This window comes from Elgaria multicarinata, chromosome 11 (assembly GCF_023053635.1).
Source record: "Elgaria multicarinata webbii isolate HBS135686 ecotype San Diego chromosome 11, rElgMul1.1.pri, whole genome shotgun sequence".
Classification (NCBI taxonomy): domain Eukaryota; kingdom Metazoa; phylum Chordata; class Lepidosauria; order Squamata; family Anguidae; genus Elgaria; species Elgaria multicarinata.
Genome location: NC_086181.1, coordinates 33,353,827 through 33,367,249, shown reverse-complemented (window position 1 = coordinate 33,367,249; position 13,423 = coordinate 33,353,827). Strand labels below are relative to the sequence as shown.

General features: G+C 45.1%; 1 protein-coding gene across 1 annotated transcript; it reads left to right on the top strand.

Moving 5' to 3' along the window:
* The first annotated feature begins 544 nt into the window (after positions 1 to 544).
* On the top strand, positions 545 to 12,261 carry LOC134405660 (uncharacterized). The gene is made up of 2 exons (XM_063136905.1): positions 545 to 674; positions 10,375 to 12,261. Exon 2 carries the CDS (start codon positions 10,375 to 10,377, stop codon positions 12,259 to 12,261), a length of 1,887 nt encoding a protein of 628 aa, XP_062992975.1. The 5' UTR covers positions 545 to 674.
* Positions 12,262 to 13,423: the final 1,162 nt, after the last annotated feature.

The following is a 13,423-nucleotide window of genomic DNA, read 5'->3' as shown; positions in this document are numbered from 1 at the left end:
CTAAGTTTGTAAAAGAACTGAATTTGAGGAAGGACTCGGAGGAGGAGGAGGAGAAGGGGAGAGGCTTTGATTCTAGTGGAGATGAGTTTTTCTTATCATATTTCCTTTTTTCTTTCCTTTCTTATTGCATTTTCTTTTCTTTTCTTATGCTTTCTTTTCTTTTCCTTTTTTCCTTTTTTCCTTTTTTGTCCTCATGAGTTTTTCTGATACGAGTTTTTCTTTGGAGTGGCCAGCGTTTTCCTCATCAAAGTCTCAGTGGTCCAGGGCAGCATCTTCGTGGTTTGTTGTGTGTAGGCAGGATACATGTCTGTGAAATATCTTTGGCTGTAGGCTCCTCCGTGCAGCAGAGTGAATCATCCTGACGACTGGGAAGGGCTGCTTGTTTCATTGCAACACCCGGAGATGCCCTGTGGGTGGCTGTGGAATGCACTGGCAGTCGAAAGCCAGGGGCAGGGATCAGCGTGTGAAGGGAGTGACCCAATATATTGTCAGCCGGTGTCACGTATCGGCATTTTTATCTTTGCTCTTGTCTGGCTGGCAGGTTTTTTGACAGCCTCCAAACTGGGATACACTCTCCAGGACACAGGATCTACTTGAGCTTTGGCAGGAGAGACCAGACTCCAAAGCGAGACGAATGAAAGAAGAGGGGGAGACCCACGTAGCCAGGATATCAGGTACGGAGGAGAGATAACTGAGAAGCCCTTCCTGGTGGCTAGGACGGAGAGGCTCACTTGGGGCATGTCTTTTCTGAGAAAGATGCAGGAACTGGCAGATCAGCATCCACCAGCTGGGCATCCTTCAGATGTGTTGGATCACAGTTTCCATTACTTCCAGCCAGCAGGCCAGGAGGGCACCAAGTTGGGGAAGGGTGTTGTGGGTGGCACAGCAGTGTGGCAGGTTGGAGTCACCTCATGCAAGGAAACTCCGAAACATCAGGCCTGTGAAGGGCAACCAGAGTGCCAGAGAGGTGCTTTAGAGGGGAACCAGAGAACAGAGGAATGTTCAAGTCCACAGATCACAGCTTCATTTGTTGTTTATTTGTGCATTTATTTATTTATTTACAATATTTATATACTGCTCCCCATCCAAAAGATTTCAGAACGGTAAACAGCAAATAGAACAAAAGAATAACAACACCATATTAAAATGTTTCTTTTTAAAAGAACTACGTAAGTTCTGATACAAAGCAAGTTCTGGTAACTTGCTAGTCACTCAAGGAAAGCTTCCTGAAACAAGGATGCTTTCAGGAAGTGCTGGAAATAATACAATGCTGCTGCCTGCCTGACCTCCAAAGGCATATAATTTCGGCGGAAGGGGGCCACCTCCCTGAAGGCTCTTCTCCTGGTGGATTCCAATAGACCATAGGTCTATGTGGAACCACCAGGAACATGCATTCAGATTACCTCAGTGACCAGGCAGGTTGGTAAGGGAGAAGGCACTCTATTCTGGGTATTCTGGTCCCAAGTTGTTTAAGGCTTTGTATACTCCTACTAGATCCTTTAAAACACTGTGCCTGGCCTTAAAACGAGGTTTCTGAGGCTGCTCACAGATCAACATTACAATGGTTTGCAGCCAGTCTTATTCATGCATCTGGAGGACCCACTGAAATAAATGGGACTTCACTGAGTCATGATTAACACATTCCATTAAGTCTGCTCCAAGCGTGTCTAAGTCTGCATCCAACCCGATCATTTTAATAAAATCTCATAAAAGTTTGCAATCGCATATAAACCGCCAGACAGTCAGCATAGGTGCAGTAAAATTAATGTCACATGCCCGTAAACACCTGGTGATGTATGTGTGTGGTGTGTTGGCTAAGCAACCAAATCCCAGTCCTGCCCGTGTAGGGGGAATCAAACAGCAGGAAAGACAATCAGCCTTACTGTTTCCTCAAAATAGCTCCTAAAAGGGAACAACGTCTTTTGAGGTTGCCCCATTGATGGCGACTTGCTGTGCGTGATGATTCTGACAAGTTGAGTGAAAAATTCTCCGTCTGTGGAGATCTAAGGGCAGAAGGACATCTTCTTACTCCACTGCTGAACTCAGATAGTCCCAATGGTTGACTCTTGGCTTCATTTCAGCAGGCCAGCTTAAACAGGTTAGGAAACGGTGTCTTCGGCACAATTGTTTTCTCTAAAAAAAGTTTTTTTTAAAAAAAACAAACAATTAGTTGCCTTTTAAACTAAACCCTCCCAAAGTGGTGTACCAAATTTAAAAAGTCACAAAACACAATAAAATGATGCTGATAATATCAATAATAAAATCAAAACTAAAAATGAAATCTTGATAACCCCATGTACATAACGGCACGCGATAAAATCCTAACTCAGTTCTAGGCCAAAGTAATAAAGGTACCAATTTGGAATCCACTTGAAGGCCTGTAAATGATGGGGTCTGGCAGACATCAATTGGAACACAGGGCCACTACCGAAAAGGCCCCGTCCCTTGTGCCCACCAGCCTGGTTATTTTGTCAGATGAACACGCAACAGGACCTCTGAGGTTGATGTTGAAGTTCATGTAGCTTGTTACGGGTGAAGATGGTCCTTCAAATAACCTGGACCCAAACCCTTTGGGACTTTAAAAGCTACTTTAAATTAGGGCCAAAAAAACTCATCCTGGCAGTCAGTGCAGCTGCTATAATACTGAACAAGCTCAGTGCTTAGCACTTGCCACAATTGGGCAGTCAAGGTTGCACTTTCTGAACCACTTTTAAAGGCAGCCCCAAGTAGAGTGCATTACAAAGCTAAATGTTTTTACTTGGCCCTCGTCTATATGACAGTGGGATAGCTCCTCATTTAATAAAAACCCGGTTTTTCATTGATTCGAAAGTAGATAAAGAGTGTCACACTGCAGCAGCAACAGCGATTTATTTCCTGAATTATTTTTTTAGTGAGTTATTAATGCGCATGTGCACATTATCGCATTATCCCATATATGATGATAAAGAGTAGAAGTCAACGAAGCTATAAATCTTATCTGCAGAGCTCCGCAGACTAATATAACACACAAACCGAGTGGGAGCGGGGGAGACGAGGCTACAGAGGGAAAGGAATATATATATAAACAGAGGAATAAATTTGTATTAAGAAGCTTTCTCTGCAAAGCTCCGCAGAGAGACTTCAAACTAAAATTGGCGCGAACAAAGGAGGCAGCGGATTGGTGCAAAATTGGGAAATGGGCCAATCACATTATCCTACCCTCAAAGCTCCGCCCACATGTCAAAATCCGACATAACTCCCCCAAAGACACACAGCCATAACGCGGTGCAAACTTGGACCCAATCTAAAAGTTGCGGTAAATCGCGAATGCAAATATGCGCATTATTGGAGTTAAAACCCAGCGCTGAGCCTAATGGACGGCTGCGTCATGTAACTTAAAACACGAACATGTGCATTTAGGTCGGGGTAAAGAAGCCATATAGACAAGCCCTTGGTAGGAAATGTCCTCCTGACCTCAATGGGATTTGAATTTGAGCAACCCATTCAGCAACGGATGGGGTCACCTCAGTGGCAGGTTGCATCACCTTTACCATCAGCCAGTCACTCTTGAGCCCTCCTGCAGTTCTTTTGACCCCTCCCTCTAGAGGGAAGAGCCTGGAACCTGGACGATGTCACCCGTTGCCAGGGACTGAAGAGTCTGCTCTACATACACATGTCATAATAATGATAATTGTGTGGATTTTAATTGCATGCTGCTTTTGGAACCAATATTGGCTGTAAAGCAGGCTATAAAAATGATAGATAGATAGATAGATAGATAGATAGATGAACAAACAGTGGATCAAGGGCTTGCAGAGACTTTAAAAAAATTTATCAGGGACGCTGTCATCTGTCAGCTTCTCAGACTTTCCTGTTCCTCCTGAGCTTAACTGCAATTCTCAAAATAGCTAGAGGGGGGATGGATTTTCCTAACAACAATAGATTCTTACTTGTTGCAATGTGAAGTATTATGGGGTAGCTTGGTTCTGGATGGGCAATTAAGGCGCATTAGGTTTACACGGTCCTGCCCCAGCAGATAAAAATGCCTGGAACTGGTTTGTTGACATGGATCAACACAACTTCCTGCAATGTTGAGTTCTTCTTGGAGATAAGGATTTACCAATAGGCTGCCGCGAACACCAAGTGTGGCCGTCACTTTTTTGCTGACTGAGACAGAAGGGGAGCCCCCCTCCCCCCGTTTTATATCCAGTTGGCCACTTCCTCCTCTGCCTCTCCAGTTATGCCATCCTCATCCTCCTCCTCCTCCTCCTCCTCCTCCTCCACCATGGCAGGAAAGTACTTCCAAGACGGAGCCAAGCTTGCAACTTTCAGACAGCTTTCCTCAAGCAGCTACTCTCAGGGAGCGATTCTCTCAGGCAAAAATCACACACCCCTCGAGCAACCGCTGAAAGAAGCACATGGGGTTGATCGCATGACACAACAGCCCACCACGGGTTACATCCCTTCCTGAGGCTGTGGCGCATGTGGGTTACATACAGCTGCCATTTTGAATATGCAACCCCTGTACAGGGGTTATCATATCATGCGAACCCAGTGAATGTGGGTTGTGTGAGGATTAAACAACTCTCACATAAACCATGGTCTCTTTTAGGGCTGTTTATGCTGGCTAGGGAATGCTGAGAGTTGTAGGACTTTTCTATGACTAAACATGCATAGGACTGTGCCTTTAGTCATCTTTATTTTCTAAATGAAGAAATCCTGCCTGCTTTAACCATCCTTTGTAGAAAAGGTACTCTGACCCTTCCCTCATTTTGTTGGCCTTAGTTACACCTTTCTCAGCTGCACAATAGTTGTTTTGAAACACGGCTATCAGAACACAGCATAGAACAACATTTCCTAGCCTGGTGGCCTCCAAATGTGTTGGACTGAAACTCCCATCATGCCCAGCCAGCATTGGCCATGTGGGCTGGGGACGACGGAAGTTGCAGTTAAAATATCTGGAGAGCTCTAGATTGAGGAAGGCTACCACAGAATTATATAAAGACATGTTGAGAATGCTCATTTTGTTTTAATTCCCTTCCCTAACAATCCATAGCATGGAATGTGCATTTTTCACTGCTGCCGTACTTTTGAGTCAATGTTTTCATTGATTTTTCCATCATGACCCCAAGAGCTCTCTGGATAGTGACAGCTAGTTCAGACCTCATTAGTGTATATGCCCCAGTGTACATCATTTTACACTTAGTTTTGTTATTATTATTATTATTATTATTATTATTATTATTATTATTATATTTATTTGTATCCAGCCTTTTGCACATTATTCCCCTGTGCGCCCCCACCCCACTCACACACACTTCAACCTGGTTGGAGTGATCCTTTTGATATGCTAAATAAATTGAAAAAGAGTACAAAGAGTCTTAAGGCACTATAACGAATAACACATTTATTCTAGTGTAAATTATCAAATTTGCAGATGACACAAAATTGGGTGGGAGAGCTAATACCCTGGAAGACAGAAACAAACTTCAAAGTGATCTTGATAGGCTGGAGTGCTGGGCTGAAAACAACTGAATGAAATTTAATAGGGATAAATGCCAAGTTCTACATTTAGGAAATAGAAACCAAAGGCACAGTTACAAGATGGGGGATACTTGGCTCAGCAATACTACAAACAAGAAGGATCTTGGAATTGTTGTAGATCGCAAGCTGAATATGAGCCAACAGTGCGATATGGCTGCAAGAAAGGCAAATGCTATTTTGGGCTGCGTTAATAGAAGTATAGCTTCCAAATCACGTGAGGTACTGGTTCCTCTCTATTCGGCCCTGGTTAGGCCTCATCTAGAGTATTGCGTCCAGTTCTGGGCTCCACAATTCAAGAAGGACACAGACAAGCTGGAGCGTGTTCAGAGGAGGGCAACCAGGATGATCAGGGGTCTGGAAACAAAGCCCTATGAAGAGAGACTGAAAGAACTGGGCATGTTTAGCCTGGAGAAGAGAAGATTGAGGGGAGACATGAGAGCACTCTTCAAATACTTAAAAGGTTGTCACACAGAGGAGAGACAGGATCTCTTCTCAATCCTCCCAGAGTGTAGGACACAGAATAATGGGCTCAAGTTAAAGGAAGCCAGATTCCAGCTGGACATCTGGAAAAGCTTCCTGACTGTTAGAGCAGTACGACAATGGAATCAGTTGCCTGGTGAGGTTGTGGGCTCTCCCACACTAGAGGCCTTCAAGAGGCAGCTGGACAACCATCTGTCAGGGATGCTTTAGGGTGGATTCCTGCATTGAGCAGGGGGTTGGACTCGATGGCCTTGTAGACCCCTTCCAACTCTGCTATTCTATGATTCTATGAAACTTTCGTAGAGTAAAGCCCTCTTCATCAGATGTGTGGAGTGTTATGGAGAGTTTCAGGTTTATATTATTATTATTATTATTATTATTATTATTATTATTATTATTATTATTATTTCACCATCAATGTACATGGTGCTGTACATAGTAAAAGAATAAAACAGCAACACCGTGCCACATAGGCTTACATTCTAATAAAATCATAATAAAATAATAAGAAAGGGAATAGAATGCACCAAGGAGGCACAGGGGACAATAAAACTAACACTGTGAAAGTAAGAACAAAGTCAAGTTCTAACAGCTGCAGAAAAAAGAAAAGTACATAGTGTGATGGTGGAGGAAAGAATGGTAAACCGTGAGATCAGAAGGAAGTGCATGAAGTACTGGCAGTGACAATCACATTATTAAATTGGTCATTCGCTGTGCACGTGTAACGTAACAGAAATATTCTGTCACTAGGAAAGCTAATTAACACACGTAGTGTGATCCTTTATCAGAATTCAAGCCTCTGGGGGATAGAATTAAACCCCTTGAAAAATTATCACTCAGCAATTTCCCACTCTAATCTCCCTTTGAGGTTTCTTCGCTGCACAATAATAATAATAATAATAATAATAATAATAATAATAATAATAATAATAATGATAATAATTTCTTACCTGCCTCTCCCTTTGGATCGAGGCAGGGAACAACATTAGTACAAACATACAATATAAATCAAATACATAAAATTAATTAAAAGAGCATATAAAACCAATACAAAATAACAATCAATACATCTTTACAAATTCTTAGGTTTAAAATTCATCTGGGCAGGCCTGCCAGAAGAGATTAGTCTTTATGGCTGTCTTAAACTCGGAGAGAGAGTTAAGTCGACAAATCTCTGGCAGGCCGTTCCACAGTCTGGGGGCAACAGAAGAAAAGTTCCTCTGGGTAACAGTTGTCAGCCTAGTTTTGGCTGGCTGGAGTAAGTTCTCCTCAGAGGACCTGAGTGTGCGGGGCAGATTGTACAGGAGAAGGCAATCCCACAGGTAACCTGGACTCAAACCATGTAGGGCTTTAAAGTAGGGTGACCATATGAAAAAGAGGACAGGGCTCCTGTATCTTTAACAGTTGCATAGAAAAGGGAGTGACCCGATTTAAAAGAGGGCAGGGCACCTGCAGCTTTAACTGTTGTGATGACGAGGAAATTTCACAATGTTCTCCATATATACAAGTGACACCTGCAGAAATTCCCCTTTCAATACAACTGTTAAAGATACAGGAGCCCTGTCCTCCTTTCCATATGGTCACCCTATTTAAAGGTAATGACCAACACTTTGTTGTTCACCTGGAAACTAATCAGCAGCCAGTGGAGTGATTTTAAAGTGGCCACTTTAAGATCCATGACAGAGTGCCTTGGAAGGATGAAGTGCTCTGCCATTGTTTTTTTAATATTGCCATAAATTGAGTATTGAATAGATTTGTCCCAAACGTATTGCATCAAGGCAGAGGCAGCCAACCAATTTTTATGCTCATGATTTCCTTCCTAGTAAGGATTGCACAGGATTAAAATGGAATCAAGTATATATCTGTCTATGGTTTCTTTGTCTACTCTCCTGGAAAATACTTGAGTTCATGATGAGACGAGCTGGAAATGGAAATAAATGAACAGAATAACATGTTAATGGCAGAAAGATTTTTCTGTTGGGGCTAGATGAGAGAAGAAATGAGAGGCGGCAAATCCGAAGGAAAGAAAAAGAATGGGAATGTGAAAATGTGGCAGTGAGGAAATGGAGAATGGTTTGAGGAACATTGCTACCTGTTTTAGTTTCCTTTGGTTCATGATAAGAGAGAGCACTGGAGACTTAAGATTCCTTTGTAATATTTGTAATATTTCTTGTATTTACAAATATTCATGCACAATGTAAGTGGAGGGAAAGAGGCATTCCCACAAGGCAGTAAATTCGCAGTTCATATCAGCTCTCCAAAGAGCAATCCTCTCTCCCTCCCTTTCTCTCCCTCACACAGGTATTTCATTCAAAAACTCAGAGAGGTTCCCAGCTATCAGGAGATCATCTCAACTCAGGGCAGAAAGTAGATCTCCAGATGTTTTGGACTTCAACTCCCAGCATTCCCAACCATTGGCAAGCTAGCAGGGCCTTTTTAGGAGTTTAACTCCAAAACCTCTGGAGATCGTCCTTCTGCCACTCCTGACCTAACTAAACATTGGTTCTCGTAGATGAAAATTAACCAACCATCCCAGACTATTAATTAGGAATCCACCTAACAAAGGAATGTTTGTACAACATCAGTAACACTGGCCCTTTTCCCAAGAAGGTTAAGAGTTACAGCTGTTCCTGGAAAAGAGGCTACACGCAGGACAGGTAAACCAGAAACATACAGCATGAAATTATTTGATTATCTCAAAGGAGTTTACCTATCAATAATACATGTCCCTCAAGCTAGACTTAAAAGCTGTAGATTAGATCCAGGTTAAGCCAAATTTAGAGTAGACCTATTTTAACAACAACAAAAAAAAACACCCCTAACTAGTCCCATTGATTTCAATGGGTCTACTCTAAGAATGACTAAACCCTATACCCTTCTGCTCCGCACCTTGGATGGCTCCTTTAGAGTTCTGACTGAACCCTGTCCTCCTTTTCATGTGGTCACCCTACTCCTGGTTGTCATCTTTAGCTGCTGTGCCTTGCTCTTGTTTTCTCACCTCTCATGTGGGTTGCAATTTCTGTTTGGAATAGCACTTTATTTTTAAGCAGAACATGGCTGGAGGCAAAGACACACTCCTACTAGAAAACTGATTCACTAACCTATACCAGGTTCCCAGGGAAAGGTGCCTCTCCTTCAGCCAACTCACAGCCAACTCTCCCTCTCTCTGTCTCTTTGCAGACTTACTTTTAAAACTCCTGTTTGTTTCCCCACCACCACGAAAATACTTCCCCTATCCTGTCAACTGGAAGCATGTCACCCTCTTCATAGGAATCTCATTCAAATCACAAAGACAAGGTTCACACAACACACAAACTTAGTGGTTATGTGTGGGTTGCTGAACGGTGGGTTAGCATGTTGTCTGAATGCACTAGCATGTATTCTACAGCGTGGCTGGTCAAGCATGCAGCGTGGCTTGTTAACTACCCTGAACAACCCAACATCAAACCATGGGTTCTCCAGGTGGCTTGTTTGAGCGGGGGAAAGCCATGCTGCATGGTTAAGAAGCCACCCCGAAGAAAATGTCCTGGGTTTGGACAACATGCTAACCCATGGTTCAACAAACCACAGTTCAACAACAACCCACACTCAACCACTAAGTGTGGGTTAGTGTGTTGTGTGAACCTAGTCATTCTCTACTATAAGAAAACCATCTTATCATTTGACTATTAAGCAACAATCTGCCTCGCAAAGAAATGGACTATCAGCAGTAGCTGTAACATTCCTGTTAAAAGAGGTTAACACTGTTGGGTTGTCAGGTGTCCTACTTTATAGAAGACAGTCCTCCATTTAAAGGGGTCCTCTGTTTGATGGGCTTCCTAGTTCAAGTCTAGTTTAAAGATACAGAGCCATAAGAAGGGAGGTCAGCAGCCCTGGAGTTGCCCATCAAGAGTGGGTACCTGGGCAGCAGAAACACAGTCACATGGTCAGTCTTGCTCACTATAGTGCGATGTATTGCATTTTTGTTTACATTGCAGATATTATTTCTAAATGTGCATATATTAGTATCTGCAAATGGGTGTCCCTTTCTTTGGCAATGCATAAGTGTCCACCTTATAAACAGGCCCAGCCTGGCCATACAGCAGGGAGAGGAAAAGATGATCAAGAGACGAATTAAAAGAATTAAGGAGGAGAAGGGGAAGGAAATGTCAGTGCTGGAGCGTAGGTTAGGGTGACCATATGGAAAGGAGGACAGGGTTCCTGTATCTTTAACAGTTACATAGAAAAGGGAGTTTCACCACGTGTCATTTTTATGCACGCAGCACCCGGTGATGCCCAGCTATGCCAAACCCTGATGCTGGCCCTGAGCAGCTTCGCCGTTCAGGTTCTTGTTTAGACCAAACCTCTCCTTTTTTTTGTCGTTGCCCACAGATGTCCATCATCCTTTCGGGCCTTATCCACGTCTTCCGACCACTACTGTCCTCCCTCTCGGGTGCACTCGACTGCAAGGGTGTTGGACCATGGTACTTCCTGCTGGGTCTCCGCATTGTGGCCATCTTCTTCTCCAACGGCCCCTGGGATTTGACAAGGGAGTATATCGAATGCAATTTGCCCGAGGATATAGGCGAGAGGTCACGGGACTTCTGCTGGGCCCTATGCCAAAACGAACATTTCCCGATCTCCATCTCGGCCATGTGGGGGCTGGAGTTCATCGTGTTGCTCCTCCTTATAGGGCTTATGAGGCTCACCAGCCCCAAGAAAAAGAAAAAGGGGGATGAGAAGGAGAAAGAGGATAGCGACAAAGGCCTAGTTATTGTTGAATCACTACCCCATGGAGGCGTGGCTGACATGTCCACCATCTACACGGTTGGGAGAGATGGCCTCCCAAGTAGCTATACCCACCATCATGACCCATCAACCCATCCCCACCATCGCCCCCATCCTCACTATGCTGATTGGCATGACTGGCATAGTTGGGATGGGAGACGTGTGCCCCACATGGCTGGAGGATACGGCACTGATGCAGGCGTTGGTCCTTATGAAGTTGGACGGCACGGCATGCCTTCCCAGCCTGAGCCCATGGGCCAAACCAAAATGCCTGTCAACTGTTACGACATGGGTCAGCACAAAACGAGTGTATGTTCAACGGATCTCAGGCCCAGCAAGATGAGCGCACATTCTTCTGGGGCAGATCAATATGGACTGTCTCCCTTCCAAAGTCATACAAAGCAAACCAATGCCAGGCCCTATTGTGGTGAAACAGAACAGTATAATGAGCCCACTAGGTGCCCCCCTGTTCCCATGGGCAGCTCCCCTTATAAAGGCCAAATGGGCCCCCAGTGTTGGCCGGCTGACGAACACAATGAGGCCTTCCTCCCGAGATACATAGACCCTGAAGAATGTGGAGGTGTTGAATCTACTGACCATGTGTACATGATGGGGACCCGTGTGAGATACACCGGCCAAAGTAAGATGCCCCCCAGATACTGTGAAGATGGAAGACACAGCATGGAAGCCAAATGCAAGGCAGCCGCTGAAGCCGGCAGGGGCCGTATTACTCTCCACCCAAGGATGGATGGCCAGGCAAACATGGCCATCAAACGCAGGCCGGTTCAGGGGAATAAGATGCACCCCAAACGCCATGTGGTTTTTGATGCCAGTAGCAGGCCCATGGCTTCCAACTGCAGGCCCATTGGCAGGAAGAATATCATGGCAGGACCTGGCCTGGCCCCTGGACCGACATTGTGTTGCCATGGCAATGCAGCCTGTACATGCGCTGAGACACATGATCCCTGTCACAACGTGGGGCCCCAGCATGAACCCCAGAATGAGCCCTGCTGTTGCACTGAGCCCACCCACAACAGACATAGAGGAAGCCCTCCCGGGCCGCAGGAGGAAGCCAAGATGTCCATCACGAAGATCTGTGGGGTACCTCTCTTTGACGTCTGGGTGGGACTACTCCTAGCTCTTGAGATCTGCTTCCTCTGTTACGTTATTCTCTTCATGATGCCCAGGCTTTTGGGGCTCACGTGGTTGTGCATTGGAGGAATTGGGCGGTGCCCACTATCTATCGAATGCACAGTGAAAGAGAGGGCCGAAAAACGGGTTGCGTTGTGGAGCCTGGTTTTCACCTCCATCCTTTTCATCATAGCCTGCAGTGGCTACTTTAACCTGCGGTTCTGCTGGAACAGGAGGTGCCGCCAGATGTGCAATGAGGAAGAGGAGAGGCGGGAAGAAGAGGAAATGGAGTCTGAGGCACGGGTGTTCAGGGGGGATGCAGAAGGTGGTAATGATGGGAGCCACAGTCCCGGGCTGTGAGGAGGATGGGAGAAGTTGTAAACAATTTTATTTATTATTTATTATTGCATTTCTAATTCTATCCCGCCTTTTTTCCTGCAAGGAACCCAAGGCAGCGTACATAATCCTCCTCCTCTCCACTCTTTATCCTCACAACAACAACCATGTGAGGTGGGTTGGGCTGAAAGTCTGTGACTAGCCCAAAGCCACCCAGTGGGTTTCCATGGCTGAGTGGGGACTAGAACCCGGATCTCTGCAGGAGCTATACCAGAGTGACCTGATACAAAAGAGTGCAGGGCTTCTTCAGTTTTAACTGTTGTGATGAAGAGGGAATTTCACCAGGTGCTGCATGCCTACAAAGGACACTTGCTGAAATTCCTTTTCAATACCACGGTAAAGACACAGGTCCCAATCCAGCGCTCAGGTTTGGGGTGGAGGTTCACGTCCCTCCCTTGGGCCAATTCAGCACCCCCTTCTCCTCAACCACCAATGTTTTTGTGCAGTTTTCCCCCCATTCCTAAAGGTTGAAATGCCTCTGCTAAGGCTGAGTTACCCTATTTCTTTGATTCTAAGACACACTTTTCCCCCCATATAAACATCTCTAAAAATGGGGTGCGTCTTAGAATCGCGGGTGTGTCTTAGGGTTTTTTTCCTGTTGGTGGTACTGAAATTAGTGTGCGTCTTACAATCGATGGTGTCTTACAATCGAAGAAATACGGTAATTGCAGTCCCAGCTTTACGCTAAAATAGGCTGGTATTTTTGGCAGTTGGTCCCGCCCCTTTTGCTCTTGGCCCCACCCACGACTGGGATTTGGTCACCAAAATCTTGTCTGGAATGAAATTTGGCCCTTGGGCTGAAGAGAGGGGACACAGAAGAAGAGGAGCATGGAGACTGGAGTTAGAAAGTCGGCCTCTGTGAGATGGGAAAGGAGCAATCGCTGGGCAGAGAATGAAAGGGTGACTGCAGCTGTCATTGACATTCTCCGGTCTGCTTGGTTCCTCTCAGATCCTTCTGCCCACCCTGCAGGAGGTGGCTAGTCACAAAATGGCTGCTGTGGGGGCCTGGCTAGTGAAAAGTGGTGCAGATACTGAGGCTAGACTAGAGACTGGGAGTGGAGAGAAACATCAAGAAAAGGAGGTGAATGGGAGAGAAAGAGCACAGCACAGCTAGAAGCTAGGGCGA

What these genes read in the sequence shown, in the direction of transcription:
- LOC134405660 (XM_063136905.1), top strand. Translation starts at nt 10,375, where the DNA reads ATGTCCATCATCCTTTCGGGCCTTATCCACGTCTTCCGACCACTACTG.